The sequence below is a fragment of the Theropithecus gelada genome, chromosome 12, assembly GCF_003255815.1.
Source record: "Theropithecus gelada isolate Dixy chromosome 12, Tgel_1.0, whole genome shotgun sequence".
NCBI lineage: Eukaryota > Metazoa > Chordata > Mammalia > Primates > Cercopithecidae > Theropithecus > Theropithecus gelada.
Window position 1 is genome coordinate 108,990,837 of NC_037680.1, and position 12,287 is coordinate 109,003,123.

At 56.4% G+C, this 12,287-nt stretch overlaps 1 protein-coding gene and 1 pseudogene across 1 annotated transcript; one reads left to right on the forward strand and one right to left on the reverse strand.

The window, feature by feature from the left end:
* Window positions 1-2,949: 2,949 nt before the first annotated feature.
* Window positions 2,950-7,270, forward strand: ALPP (alkaline phosphatase, placental). The gene is made up of 11 exons (XM_025404608.1): window positions 2,950-3,288; window positions 3,378-3,494; window positions 3,608-3,723; window positions 3,914-4,088; window positions 4,165-4,337; window positions 4,582-4,716; window positions 4,815-4,887; window positions 5,018-5,152; window positions 5,234-5,425; window positions 5,645-5,761; window positions 5,887-7,270. The coding sequence occupies exons 1-11, from the start codon at window positions 3,219-3,221 to the stop codon at window positions 6,183-6,185; spliced, it is 1,602 nt and encodes a 533-aa protein (XP_025260393.1). The 5' UTR covers window positions 2,950-3,218; the 3' UTR covers window positions 6,186-7,270.
* Window positions 7,271-10,217: 2,947 nt separating this feature from the next.
* On the reverse strand, window positions 10,218-11,957 carry LOC112635898 (annotated as a pseudogene).
* Window positions 11,958-12,287: the final 330 nt, after the last annotated feature.

Sequence of the window (12,287 nt, forward strand, 5' to 3'; positions counted from 1 at the left end):
TTGAGGTCAGGAGTTCGAGACCAGCCTGGCCAACATGGTGAAATCTTGTCTCTACTAAAAATACAAAAATTAGCCTGGTGCAGTGGCTTACGCCTGTAATCCCAACAATTTGGAAGGCCAAGGCAGGTAGAATGCCTGAGGTCAGGAGTTCGAGACCAGCTTGGTCAACATGGTGAAACCCCATCTCCACTAAAAATGCAAAATGAGTCAGGTTTGGTAGCGGGTGCCTGTAATCCCAGCTACTCGGGAGGCTGAGGCAGGAGAATCCCTTGAACCTGGGAGGCAGAGGTTGCAATGAGCAGAGATCTCACCATTACACTCCAACCTGGGTGACAGAGCGAGACTCCATCTCCAAAACAAGTAAATAAACAAAAACAAAAAAGATAAAAATACAAAAATTAGCTGGGCATGGTGGCAGGCGCCTGTAATCCCAACTACTCAAGAGGTTGAGGCAGGAGAATCGCTTGAACCTGGGAGGTGGAGGTTGCAGTGAGCTGAGATGGCATCACTGCACTCCAGCCTGTGGGACAGAATGGGACTCCATCTCAAAAAAACATAAATAAATAAATAAATAAATAAATAAATAAATAAATAAATAAAATAAAATAGAATCAGGGTCTCGCTATGTTGCTCACTATGTGGTGAATTTTGTCAGGCGCCTGAGCAAGATTGGAGACCAGACACACGCCAATGTCACTCGCAGAAAACAAAGGATACTTGTCCACATTCAAAGTCTATGATGACACCCTGGCCACATGGGAATGCTTGGCCACCCTGCCTCCTACCTTCATGCCAGAGTCGCCTGTCATAATGTCTGGTTACAGCCCTTCCTCTGAGACCCAGGGATTTCAAAGCAGAAGCAGCAGGTCTTCCCGGGCTGGAGGAAGATATAAAGCCTCCATTCCTGGGATTCTTGGTTGCTGTTACCTGGGGCAAGGGGAGGCCCAGGCTGTGGCGTGTATTCTCTGAGGATCGGTCGTCTTGGTCCTTCTGCTCTCTGGGAAGGAAGGGCTGGTCCTGTAGGGCCCCATCTGGATCCCTTAGCACCCTCTACCACCTGGTGCCCTTGGGGATACCAAGCTCTGTGCAGTCCAGACCATGTTCCAGCTCAGTGCCCACCTTACAGGTATGTGCCACCATGCCTGGCTAATTTTGTAGTTTTTAGTAGAGATGGGATTTATCCATGTTGGTCAGGCTGGTCTTGAACTCCCAACCTCAGGTGATCCACCTGCCTCAGCCTCCCAAAGTGGCCGGACAGGGCTGAATTCGCCCCCTCACCAGCTACCGCCAACCACGGATGAATGGCTTCTGCCTGCCTCCTGCCCTCCAGATCTTACCAGGGCATCTCACTGGGAAATATGGTGACAGCCCTTGCCACTCAGGGGACAGGATGGCAGGGGCTGGGAATGAATATTGTTGCCAAACGACAACACCCAGCTGGGCCCAGTGGCTCACACTTGTGATCCCAGTGGTCTGAGAGGCTGAGGCGGGAGGATCACTTGAAGCCAGGAGTTTGAGAGCAGCCTGGGCAACATAGTGAGACTCTACAAAAAAAATTTAGCTAGGCATGGTGGCTGGTGCCAATAAGCCCAGCTACTGGGGAGGCTGAAGCTAAGGCTTCGGCAGTGAGCCATGATCACGCCACTGCAGTCCAGCCTGGTGACAGAATGAGACCATGTCTCAAAAAAAAAAAAAAAAAAAAAGAAGAAGAAGGAGAGTGCAGTGGCTCATGTCTGTAATCCAGACACTTCGGGAGGCTGAGATGTGAGGATCCCTTGGGCCCAAGGGGCTCGAGACCAGCCTGGGCAACATAACAAAACCATGTCTTTACACAAAATAAAAAATGAGTCAGGTGTGGTGGCACATGCCATTGGTCCCAGCGACGTTGAGAGGCAGAGGTGGGAAGATAGCTTGAGCCTGGGACGTCACAAGCTGCAGGGAGCCGCAACCCAGCCATCGCACTCCAACCTGGCTAACAGAATGGGGCCCTGTCTCCAAAACCAAAACAATCCCGCTTGAAAAATAATTGTGGGGATGGCTGCAAAAGCTCCTGACTGGCCTTGAGCTTGGAGTGAATCAATGAATTAATTAAGGACCTGCCTGTTAGTGAGTCTCCTCTGAAATTTAGCCCAGAAATGTCGTAACTCAGCAAGATGAGGACGTAGAGGGAACTAAGGGGGCAACAAGCAGGAGGCAGGAAGGCCCCATGAGGGCGACATCTTCCCTGAGAGCCCCAGGACGACCAGCGGGAAGCCAGGCGGGGTGCAGGCAGGAGGACCCGGGAAAGCTTGGCGTGAGGGGAAGTCTGTCGGGGTGGTGTGGAGTAGGGCAGGGAAGGCAGAGGCTGGGCAGCAGGTAAGGTCCCCTGGGTTCTGGGGGCCAAGCCTGGGGCTCAGGGCGAGCAGACCTGAGTGCGGAAGGGGCTGCTGTGGTTGGGCTGGGGTGGACTCTCCCCAACCTGCGTCATCCAAACATTAGTGCGAGTGCATCTACACAAACACCTACACAATCACACACAGAATGTGAGCAATGGGCAGGACTGGCTCAGTGTTGTCAGTGTTGTCACCATTGCACCCACAGTTGCCCACAGCCCTAGAGCTCTGGGCCCGGATTCCTGCCAGCCCCCACCTGTCCAGGCCAAGGCCAGATGATGGAAAAGGGGGTGCCAGGGCAGCAAAGCCTCCCACGTGCCCCTTTCCCACCGGGCCCAGGCTCCTGGCATCAGTAGGCTGAACCCAGGCCCTGGCCCAGGCTGTGTGCTTCCAGCCTCCCCTCCTCTCGACACTAGAACAGAGCCTGGCCCCAGCTTCTGGGAAATATAGAAACAAATGAGTGAATGAATGAGTGACAGGGCGTCTTGTTCCACACAAGACACAGTGAGCAGGGGTTGGGGGAGGGGCTCCTGGCTGCAGGTTGCACACAACACTCACCCAGATGGCATCTGTACCCAAAACCCCACCCTTCCCTGAGCGACACCTGGTCCCACCCTGAGCTGCCTTTCTCAGGACCCCAACCCCAGCCTGGCCCAGCCCAGCCGCACCCTGCCACTCCCTTCAGCCAGTGTGGCTTCATGTCAAGAGGCTGGGCGGGGTCAAGGTGGCAACAAGGGGAGAAGCCGGGACACAGTGCTCCCTGATTTAAACCCAGGCAGCCTGGAGTGCAGCTCATGCTCCACACCCGGAATTCCTGCCACCCCACTCTCCTGCTGCCCTCCAGACATGCGGGGGCCCTGGGTGCTTCTGCTGCTGCTGGGCCTGAGGCTACAGCTCTCCCTGGGCATCATCCCAGGTAATGAGGCTCCCCTAGCTGCTCCTACACACACACACAGGGTACCCCTCAGCCCAGGCTGACCTGATCTTTGCTCTCCCCCTGGCCAGTTGAGGAGGAGAACCCAGACTTCTGGAACCGCCAGGCAGCCGAGGCCCTGGGTGCTGCCAAGAAGCTGCAGCCCATACAGACAGCTGCCAAGAACCTTATCATCTTCCTGGGCGACGGTGAGTGAGCAAGGCCTGTCCAGCCCCGCAGCCCTCACAGCCCCGGCGCCCGGACCCTCGGTGGTTCCAGGACAGCCCTGGGGCCCAAGCCTCACACATTTCTGTTCCTTCAGGGATGGGGGTGTCTACGGTGACAGCCGCCAGGATCCTAAAGGGGCAGAAGGAGGACAAACTGGGGCCTGAGACCCCCCTGGCCATGGACCACTTCCCATATGTGGCTCTGTCCAAGGTAAGGGCTGGGCCACCTTAGAGTCTTCCAAGCAGAGAAGGGTATCCTGGCTATGGAGTGTCGTAGGACGGAGGGACCCTAAACAGCTGGGCCTCCAGTAAGGAGCTGGAGGCAGTTGGAATCCCAGAGGACAGAGATCAGGGTCTGTGTGTCTGCCCCAGAGAAGAGCTCAGACTGTCTCTGTCCCCAGACATACAGTGTAGACAAGCATGTGCCAGACAGTGCAGCCACAGCCACGGCCTACCTGTGCGGAGTCAAGGGCAACTTCCAGACCATTGGCTTGAGTGCAGCTGCCCGCTTTAACCAGTGCAACACGACACGCGGCAATGAGGTGGTCTCCGTGATGAATCGGGCCAAGAAAGCAGGTGAGCTGGGGCCCACTGCGGGATCAGGGCCAGGTCACAGACCTTGGTCACATATCCTGACCTCTGTCACCCTTAGGGAAGTCAGTGGGAGTAGTGACCACCACACGGGTGCAGCACGCCTCACCAGCCGGTGCCTACGCCCACACGGTGAACCGCAACTGGTACTCAGATGCCAACATGCCTGGCTCGGCCCGCCGGGAGGGCTGCAAGGACATCGCCACACAGCTCATCTCCAACATGGACATTGACGTGCGACCCCAAGGCCAAGGGTTGGGGCTGGGCAGAGAGTAGCAGGGGGCACCAGCTCAGACCCAGGCAACCAACAGCCTGATCTGGGCCAGCAGGGTCTGGAGGTGGGGTTGGGGGCATAGAAGGTGCAGCCCAGGCCGGGCCACTCCCACAGCCTTGGGGAAGGGAGCCAGGGGCTGTGCAGGAGGAAGTGGCACAGGGGCAGCCAGGCCCCAAACCCACGTGCCCTGTCCTCTGTTCCCAGGTGATCCTGGGTGGAGGCCGAAAGTACATGTTTCGCATGGGGGCCCCAGACCCTGAGTACCCTCATGACTACAGCCAGGATGGGACCAGGATGGATGGGAAGAACCTGGTGCAGGAATGGCTGGCGAAGCACCAGGTGATGGGGGCTGGCGGGTGCAGGAGGCACAGCAGGGGGAGGGCAGAGGTGTGGGGCTCAGGGCTGGGGGCTGAGGCCTGGCCTCTCCCTCCCTGCAGGGTGCCCGGTACGTGTGGAACCGCACTGAGCTCATGCAGGCTTCCCTGGACCCATCCGTGACCCACCTCATGGGTAATGACCCCCTTCCTGCCCTGGCATCCTTCAGACAGCCTCAGATGGCACCTTCTGAACCTGTGTACACGTCTGCCAGCACCCTCCCACCCCCAGCCTGCCAGTCACTATGGGACCCCTTGTCCCACAGGTCTCTTTGAGCCCGGAGACATGAAATACGAGATCCACCGAGACCCCACACTGGACCCCTCCCTGATGGAGATGACAGAGGCTGCCCTGCGCCTGCTAAGCAGGAACCCCCGCGGCTTCTTCCTCTTCGTGGAGGGTGCGTGGTGGCCCCTGGGGAGTGGGGGTTGGGGTTTGGAGCAGGGCAGGTTCAGCACCACCCTCTCTGGCCTTCCTGCAGGCGGTCGCATCGACCATGGTCATCACGAAAGCAGGGCCTACCGGGCACTGACTGAGGCGGTCATGTTCGACGACGCCATTGAGAGGGCGGGCCAGCTCACCAGCGAGGAGGACACGCTGACCCCCGTCACCGCTGACCACTCCCACGTCTTCTCCTTTGGTGGCTACCCCCTGCGAGGGAGCTCTATCTTCGGTAGGCCTGGGGAGAGTGGCAGGTGCTGCTGCATCAATTACGTGGGTGAAATCTGAGCCTCAGTCTCCTCCTCTGTCAAATGGGAGTAATGCTGGCACCAGCCCTGTAGGGTCTCCTGAGGACTAAGCCCCTGACCAGGCAAAAAGTGGCGGTGCCTAGCACGTGGGAGGCACTCCACAGCTGTGTTCAGCTCAACCACAGGGACCCCTCTCTCTGCAGGGCTGGCACCCGGCAAGGCCCAGGACAGGAAGGCCTACACGGCCCTCCTCTATGGCAACGGTCCGGGCTATGTGCTCAAGGATGGCGCCCGGCCGGATGTTACCGAGCGCGAGAGCGGTGAGTGCCGCGGGGTCGCCCCCTGAGGGGGACCAGGGTGCCAAGGATGGGGGACTGGCGGGAAGGGGTCACCTTCTGTCTGCCTGGAACTGAACCTTCCTACCGGAACTGAACCCTCCTACCAGGGAGCCCCGAGTACCGGCAGCAGTCAGGAGTGCCCCTGGACGAAGAGACACACGCAGGCGAGGACGTGGCGGTGTTCGCGCGCGGCCCGCAGGCGCACCTGGTTCATGGCGTGCAGGAGCAGAGCTTCGTAGCGCACGTCATGGCCTTTGCCGCCTGTCTGGAGCCCTACACGGCGTGCGACCTGGCGCCCCCCGCCGGCACCACCGACACCGCACACCCTGGGCGCTCCGCGGTCCCCGAGTCCCTGCCTCTTCTAGCTGGGGCCCTGCTGCTGCTAGGGACGGTCACTGCTCCCTGAGTGTCCCGTCCCTGGGGCTCCTGCTTCCCCATCTCGGAGTTCTTCTGCTTCCCACCTCCTGTTGTCCTGCCCAGCCTCCACCCCGAGTCGTCACCCCTGAAGTCACCATACAGATGTCCTGCCATGGAACCTTCACCTCCTCGTGCACCCTGGGGACTGAGCCCATGACACCATAGCTGCCCCTTGGCTATTCCTGGACTCCCTACCCAACCCCAGGGACTGCAGGTTGTGCCCTGTGGCTGCCTGCACCCCAGGAAAGAAGGGAGCTCAGGCCATCCAGCCCCCACCTACAGTCCTTGGGTACCAGGCAGGCTCCCTTCCCGGAGAAGAGAAGCACCCAGACCCCGCGCCCGGCTGAACTTTGCTTCAGTCCTTGAATCACTTGTGGGACTTGAGGACTCCGGAGCTTCAGGATGACTGGAGAAGCGTGGCTTCCTGCCACCCGCCAGCCAAGGAGGCTGCTGGGGTGGGGAACCCCAGGGGGATTTTGACACAGCCTTTGGCTGCCCCTCACTGAGGTAATTCCACACTCCTATACCCCTCCAAGGGGCCCTCTGCCTCATGGCAGAGGCTTGCCCCAAATCACAACTACTCAGATGTTCCATACCTCCAAATGCCAATTTCAGCACCCAACTGAGATCCAAGGAGCTCCTGGGTGCAGGGCAGCAGTCGAGAGCCAAAGGTCCCTCCCCAGACATCTGGACACTGGGCATAGATTTCTCAACAAGGAAGACTCCCCTGCCTCCCCAGGGCCTCCGCTGTCCTGGGAGACAAAGCAATAATAAAAGGAAGTGTTTATAATCCCAGCACTTTGGGAGGCCAAGGTGGGCAGATCACGAGGTCAGGAGATGGAGACCATCCTGGTTAACACGGTGAAATCCCTTATCTATGCGCCTGTAGTCCCAGCTACCCAGGAGGCTGGAGCAGGAGAATCGCTTGAACCTGGGCAGCAGAGGTTGCAGTGAGCCAAGGTCATGCCACTGCACTCCAGCCTGGGCGACAGAGCGAGATTCCGCCTCAAAAGTAAATTAATTAATTTAAAAAATAAATAAACAAGTAAGAAAAGGAAGTGTTAGACAGTGTAATGCCAGTACGACTTCCTAGGAGAAAAATCGTGAGTGCCTGTGGGCACGGTGGCTGGAGGGGTGGGTAACGCAGGCCAGGAGGGGCTGCTGAGGAGCAGACGATTGAGCAGGAGACCTGAACAGCGTGGGGCTTGAGCAAGGTGGCACAGCAGCACAGAGGCCCTGGGGCAGCGCCGGCAGGTGCTCTCGGAGGCCAAGGGCTGGCTTAGAGGGTGGGTGGGTAGAGGGATAAATCTGAGGGGTCAAGAGGGTGGGGAGCATGGGGGAGTGTGAAGTCTGAGTAAAGGGATGTGGTTGGAGGTCTTTGAGTAGGGCTGTGACCCGCCCTAGGTGGAAAATGAGTACTCTGGCTGCTGCCAGAAGAAGGATCTTGTCTTTTGGGTGGACGGTGGGGTGGTAGACGGTAGTAGGTAGAGGTGAGAGCTGGGAAAGGAGCTGACTCCAGGTGTTTCTGACCTTCCGAAAGCATTCGGGAGCACCTATCCCAATACAGCCATGCTTGGTGAGTACCACACCTGCCCCAAGAGAACCTTGAAAACAATTTTTTTTTTTTTTTTTTGAGGCAGTCTCACTCTGTTGCCCAGGCTGGAGTGCAATGATCTTGTCTTGGCTCACTGCAACCTCCTCCTCCCGGGTTCAAGTCATTCCCCTGCCTCACCTTCCCAAGTAGCTAGGGGTTAACAAGTGTGCACCACCACGCCTGGCTAGTTTTTGTATTTTTAGTAGAGACGGGGTTTCACCATGTTGGCCAGGCAGGTCTCCAACTCCTGACCTAAGGTGATCCGCCCACCTCGGTCTCCCAAAGTTTGGGATTACAGGCATGAGCCACGCATCTGGCTGAAAAGAATTAAAGGTGAAATCAACCACATTTTCCAGCAAATTTTACACTATTACAAAAAATACAAAAATTAGCCAAGCCTTGTGGCCCATGCCTGTGGACCCAGCTACTCAGGAGGTTGTGGTGAGAGGATCACCTGAGGTGAGGAGTTTGAGACCAGCCCAACCAACATGGTGAAACTAAAACTAAAACTGGTCTAAAAACACGGTCTCTACTAAAACTACAAAATTTAGCCAGGTGTGGTGGTCAGCACCCAGCTACTTGGGAGGCTGAGGCAGGAGAATCGATTGAACCTGGGAGGTTGCAGTGAATTGAGATCACACCACTGCACTCCAGCCTGTGCAACAGACCCAGACTCCGTCTTACGAGAGAAAAAAAAAAAAAAGGCAAGCATTTTGTGCTCACTAGAAATATTAGCATGGGCCGGGCGCGGTGGCTCAAGCCTGTAATCCCAGCACTTTGGGAGGCCGAGATGGGCGGATCACGAGGTCAGGAGATCGAGACCATCCTGGCTAACACGGTGAAACCCCGTCTCTACTAAGAAATACAAAAAATAGCCGGGCGAGGTGGCAGCGCCTGTAGTCCCAGCTACTCGGGAGGCTGAGGCCGGAGAATGGCGTGAACCCGGGAGGCAGAGCTTGCAGTGAGCTGAGATCTGGCCACTGCACTCCAGCCTGGGCGACAGCGTGAGACTCCGTCTCAAAAAAAAAAAAAAAAGAAATATTAGCATGATTGAATGCGACCTTGCACATGAAAATTAATTTAACATTGTAAAATATCTATTTGGCAGGTGTGGCGGCTCAACACCTGCAATCCCAGCACTTTGGCAGGAAGAGGGGGTAGGATCACTTGACTTCAGGAGTTCGAGAATAGCCTGGACATCATAGTGAGACCCCGTCTCTACAAAAACAACAACTGAGCCCAGGGAAGTTGAGGCTGCAGTGAAAGAAGATTGCTCCACTGCACTCTAGCCTGGGCAACAGAGCAAGACCTTGTCTGGAAAAATATATACATCTATTTGAGGACCTGGCTCTCTCAGGACAGTTTTTTCTTTTTTTGTTTTTTTTTTTTTAATTCTAGGTTTTAGTGGCTGTCATAAAAACATGGGAGGTGAACAGAAGGTAGACACCAGTAGCTGGCCTTACTAAAGCATCACACTCATTGTTACATTCCATTCACCAAATATGCAAAGGTTTGGGTAAAATCTAGCTAGTATATTTCTATCTTCCCAGTTGTCAGTGGGTTAGGAAGTTCCTCTTTCTAACCAATGCGGAGGTGTTGCATGTTTAGGTTTTACATGAGTGCTCACACCCAAGGACTTCTATATTTTAAAAGTGAAGACGTTTTAAAAACAGATTATTCTAGCTAGGCATTGTGGCTCATGCCTGTAATCCCATCCTTTTGGGAGGCCGAGGCAGGTGGATCACTTGAGGTCAGAAGTTTGAGACCAGCCTGGCCATCATGGTGAAACTCCGTCTCTACTAAAAATACAAAAATTAGCCAGGTGTGGTGGCAGGCTCTTGTAATCCTAGCTACTCGGGAAACTCAGACAAGAGAATTGCTTGAATCCAGGAGGCAGAGGTTGCAGTGAGCCGAGATGGCACCATTGCACTCCAGCCTGGGTGACGAGAGTGAAACTCCATCTCAAGAAGAAGAAGAGGAAGAAGGAAGAAGAGGAAGAGGAAGAGGAATAGGAAGAAGAAGAGGAGGAGGAGGAGGAGGAAAAAGATTATTCTGAAATTAGATCATTCTGTTCTCAAGCTTCCTTTTCCTGTGTAGGTGTGAGTGTTTATGAGTCCAATACATTGTTACCCCAAAATCAAGTGTCAAAGAAAATATTTTCAAACGTCTGCTCAAAAATATGCTCTTTCCTTAGCATGAGTTTTGTTTTGTTTGAGACGGAGTTTTGCTTGTATTGCCCAGGCTGGAGTGCAGTGGCCCGATCTCGGCTCACTGCAACATCTGCCTCCCGGGTTCAAGCAATTCTTCTGCCTCAGCCTCCTGAGTAGCTGGGATTACAGGCAACCACCACCACGCCCGGCTAATTTTTGGTATTTTTAGTTCCAAAAGTTGATGAGTCGACCTGCTCCACGCATACTTTCAAGGTGGTCACGTTGGGGTCACCACTTGCAGCTTGTAGCTGCTGTGAACGCTGAGAGTGAAGTACTCAGATGACTCCAGCTGAGCGGGGCAGGGAGCAGCTCCTCTGAGAGAGTGCTGCCCCCAAATCTGTCCGCCAAGTATTTATTAGAGGGCTTGTTAAACTACAAACATCCACCAGATAGGTTTTTGCCGTGGGGTCATGAGGCACATATGGCCTTGTAAAAGCACTCAGACCACATTCTTAGGAGGCTGTTTTCAGCGCTCCTTATCACACATTCCACTCCTTGTCCTGTTTTCAAGGTCAAGGAGTTACATTCTCACGCACAAACAACGTACACAGAGTGCCTGAGTATTTTTCCATGCCTCAAGCTCAAATGCACCCCCCACATCTCCCCCTTCTTTAATTCTTAGAGCTTGCTGGTTATCTAATGCAAGGTAAGCGTCTGTCCTTCTTCCCTGGTCATAAATGCTTTGGGCGGCAGCACAGAGCCATTTACAGAAGCCTAGCAATCAGATACAACAAATAATATAGCGGCCATCACCCAAATGTGTATATTTAACTCAGGCAACCAAGTATTCGGGTTCAGTCATTGAAAGCCTTCTTGTAATTGCCGAAGGGTATTTGTTTGTAATTGCTGTGAGACCATTCTTCAAGTTGTTTCTTCAACTCGACCTCAGATGCTTTGTACATAAGCTTGAATATATTGCCGTGCACTCCCTCCACCCCCCCACCCCCGCCCTCACTGCCTGCCAGAGAGCTGGGAAATGGCTGCTCCCGCTGCTCCGCTAAACACCGAAGTTATCCCAGGTAAATTACTTACGACTTCCTCCCGCGCGTGGCCGCTGTGCCCTCCCTCACCTCCTCCCCTGCTTTCCCTTCCTCTCCTCTCGCGCACCCTCCTCCCGCGCGCAGGAACCCCTGGGCAAGGCCACTGCGCCCTGGGTCCGCGGCCCCTGACGGGGCGCTCCGGGCACGCACTCACACGGACGACGTAGCGCAAAGAGTTGCTGCAGTCCAGGCTGACCATGAGTGAGAAGAGCGCGACGGTGCTGTACACGCCCTGCACTTTTTACAGCAGCTGGTTGAAGTCCCATCCCGCAGCGACCCCCGGGCGCTCCGCCACGCCACACTGCGCAGGTCCCAGCCCCCGCAGTCGTCGATGATCTCCAGCCTGGGCGGCGGGTTCAGTCGTTCGATCTCGCGCATCTCGAGGCACAAGCGGAAGAAGGCGTGCACCTAGTGCTGGGCAGCGCCGCTGGGTCCACCCTTGGGCCGAGCCAGCAGGCGCCGCAGGCCCTCCTCGTTCTGCTCGCCAATGGCCGCAATGGTGCCATAGGTGAGCTTGTCGTCAGGGATGGCGTGGCGCCTCAGCCAGCCGCCACAGGCGAACGAGTAGAAGTCCTGGCATGGGTTGATGCTGGCGTCCAGGTTGGCTGCCAGGAAGCGAGCGGCGCACGCAAAGGCCTTGCGCTCAGGACAGCCTTCAGGACAGGCGCCGCCGCCGGCCGCGACCGAGCCCAGGTACCTGAGCGCCAGCATAGCCGCCAGGATGGAGCAGAGGCCGGCTGCAAACACCAACCCGACAGCAGGCTCACCGCAAGCTGCTTCCAGTGCTGCAGCCCGGCCTGGGCCCGGTGGCCTGGGGGCAGAAAGGCCCCGCAAGCGCTCCCCGCGCCGCAGTGACTCACATACTTGACCTCCTAGAACTCATCGTAGTGCGGCATCAGCGAATACCAGGACTGCATGGCGCCGAGGCCGCTGGGGTGCAGCCCTGGGCCACCTGGGCTACGCCATGCGCGTGACCGCCGGCCTCCTCGTGGGCCTCAGCGTGGCTCCTGGGGCCTCAGCTGCCAGAAGGACAGAGGCAAGCTCATGAGGCGCCGCAGCCCGACGGGGTTCCCGGGCACTGCGAGGAGAGGAATAGGCCTGGGTGCAGAGGCCCCAGCCGCGGGCCTCATTCACTGGGGAAACCAGGGACCAGGAGGGCTCAGCGGGGCCACCACCTCCGCGTGCACAGTGGAGTCTTCTCCCCTGTCCCCCTCTCTGCACACACGTGCGGGTCCCTGGGTTGGGAG

Coding starts and splice junctions, on each gene's coding strand:
- ALPP (XM_025404608.1), top strand. CDS start 3,219: ATGCGGGGGCCCTGGGTGCTTCTGCTGCTGCTGGGCCTGAGGCTACAG. Junction 3,495..3,607: donor TATCATCTTCCTGGGCGACG/GTGAGTGAGCAA, acceptor CTGTTCCTTCAG/GGATGGGGGTGTCTACGGTG. Junction 5,762..5,886: donor TGTTACCGAGCGCGAGAGCG/GTGAGTGCCGCG, acceptor CCCTCCTACCAG/GGAGCCCCGAGTACCGGCAG.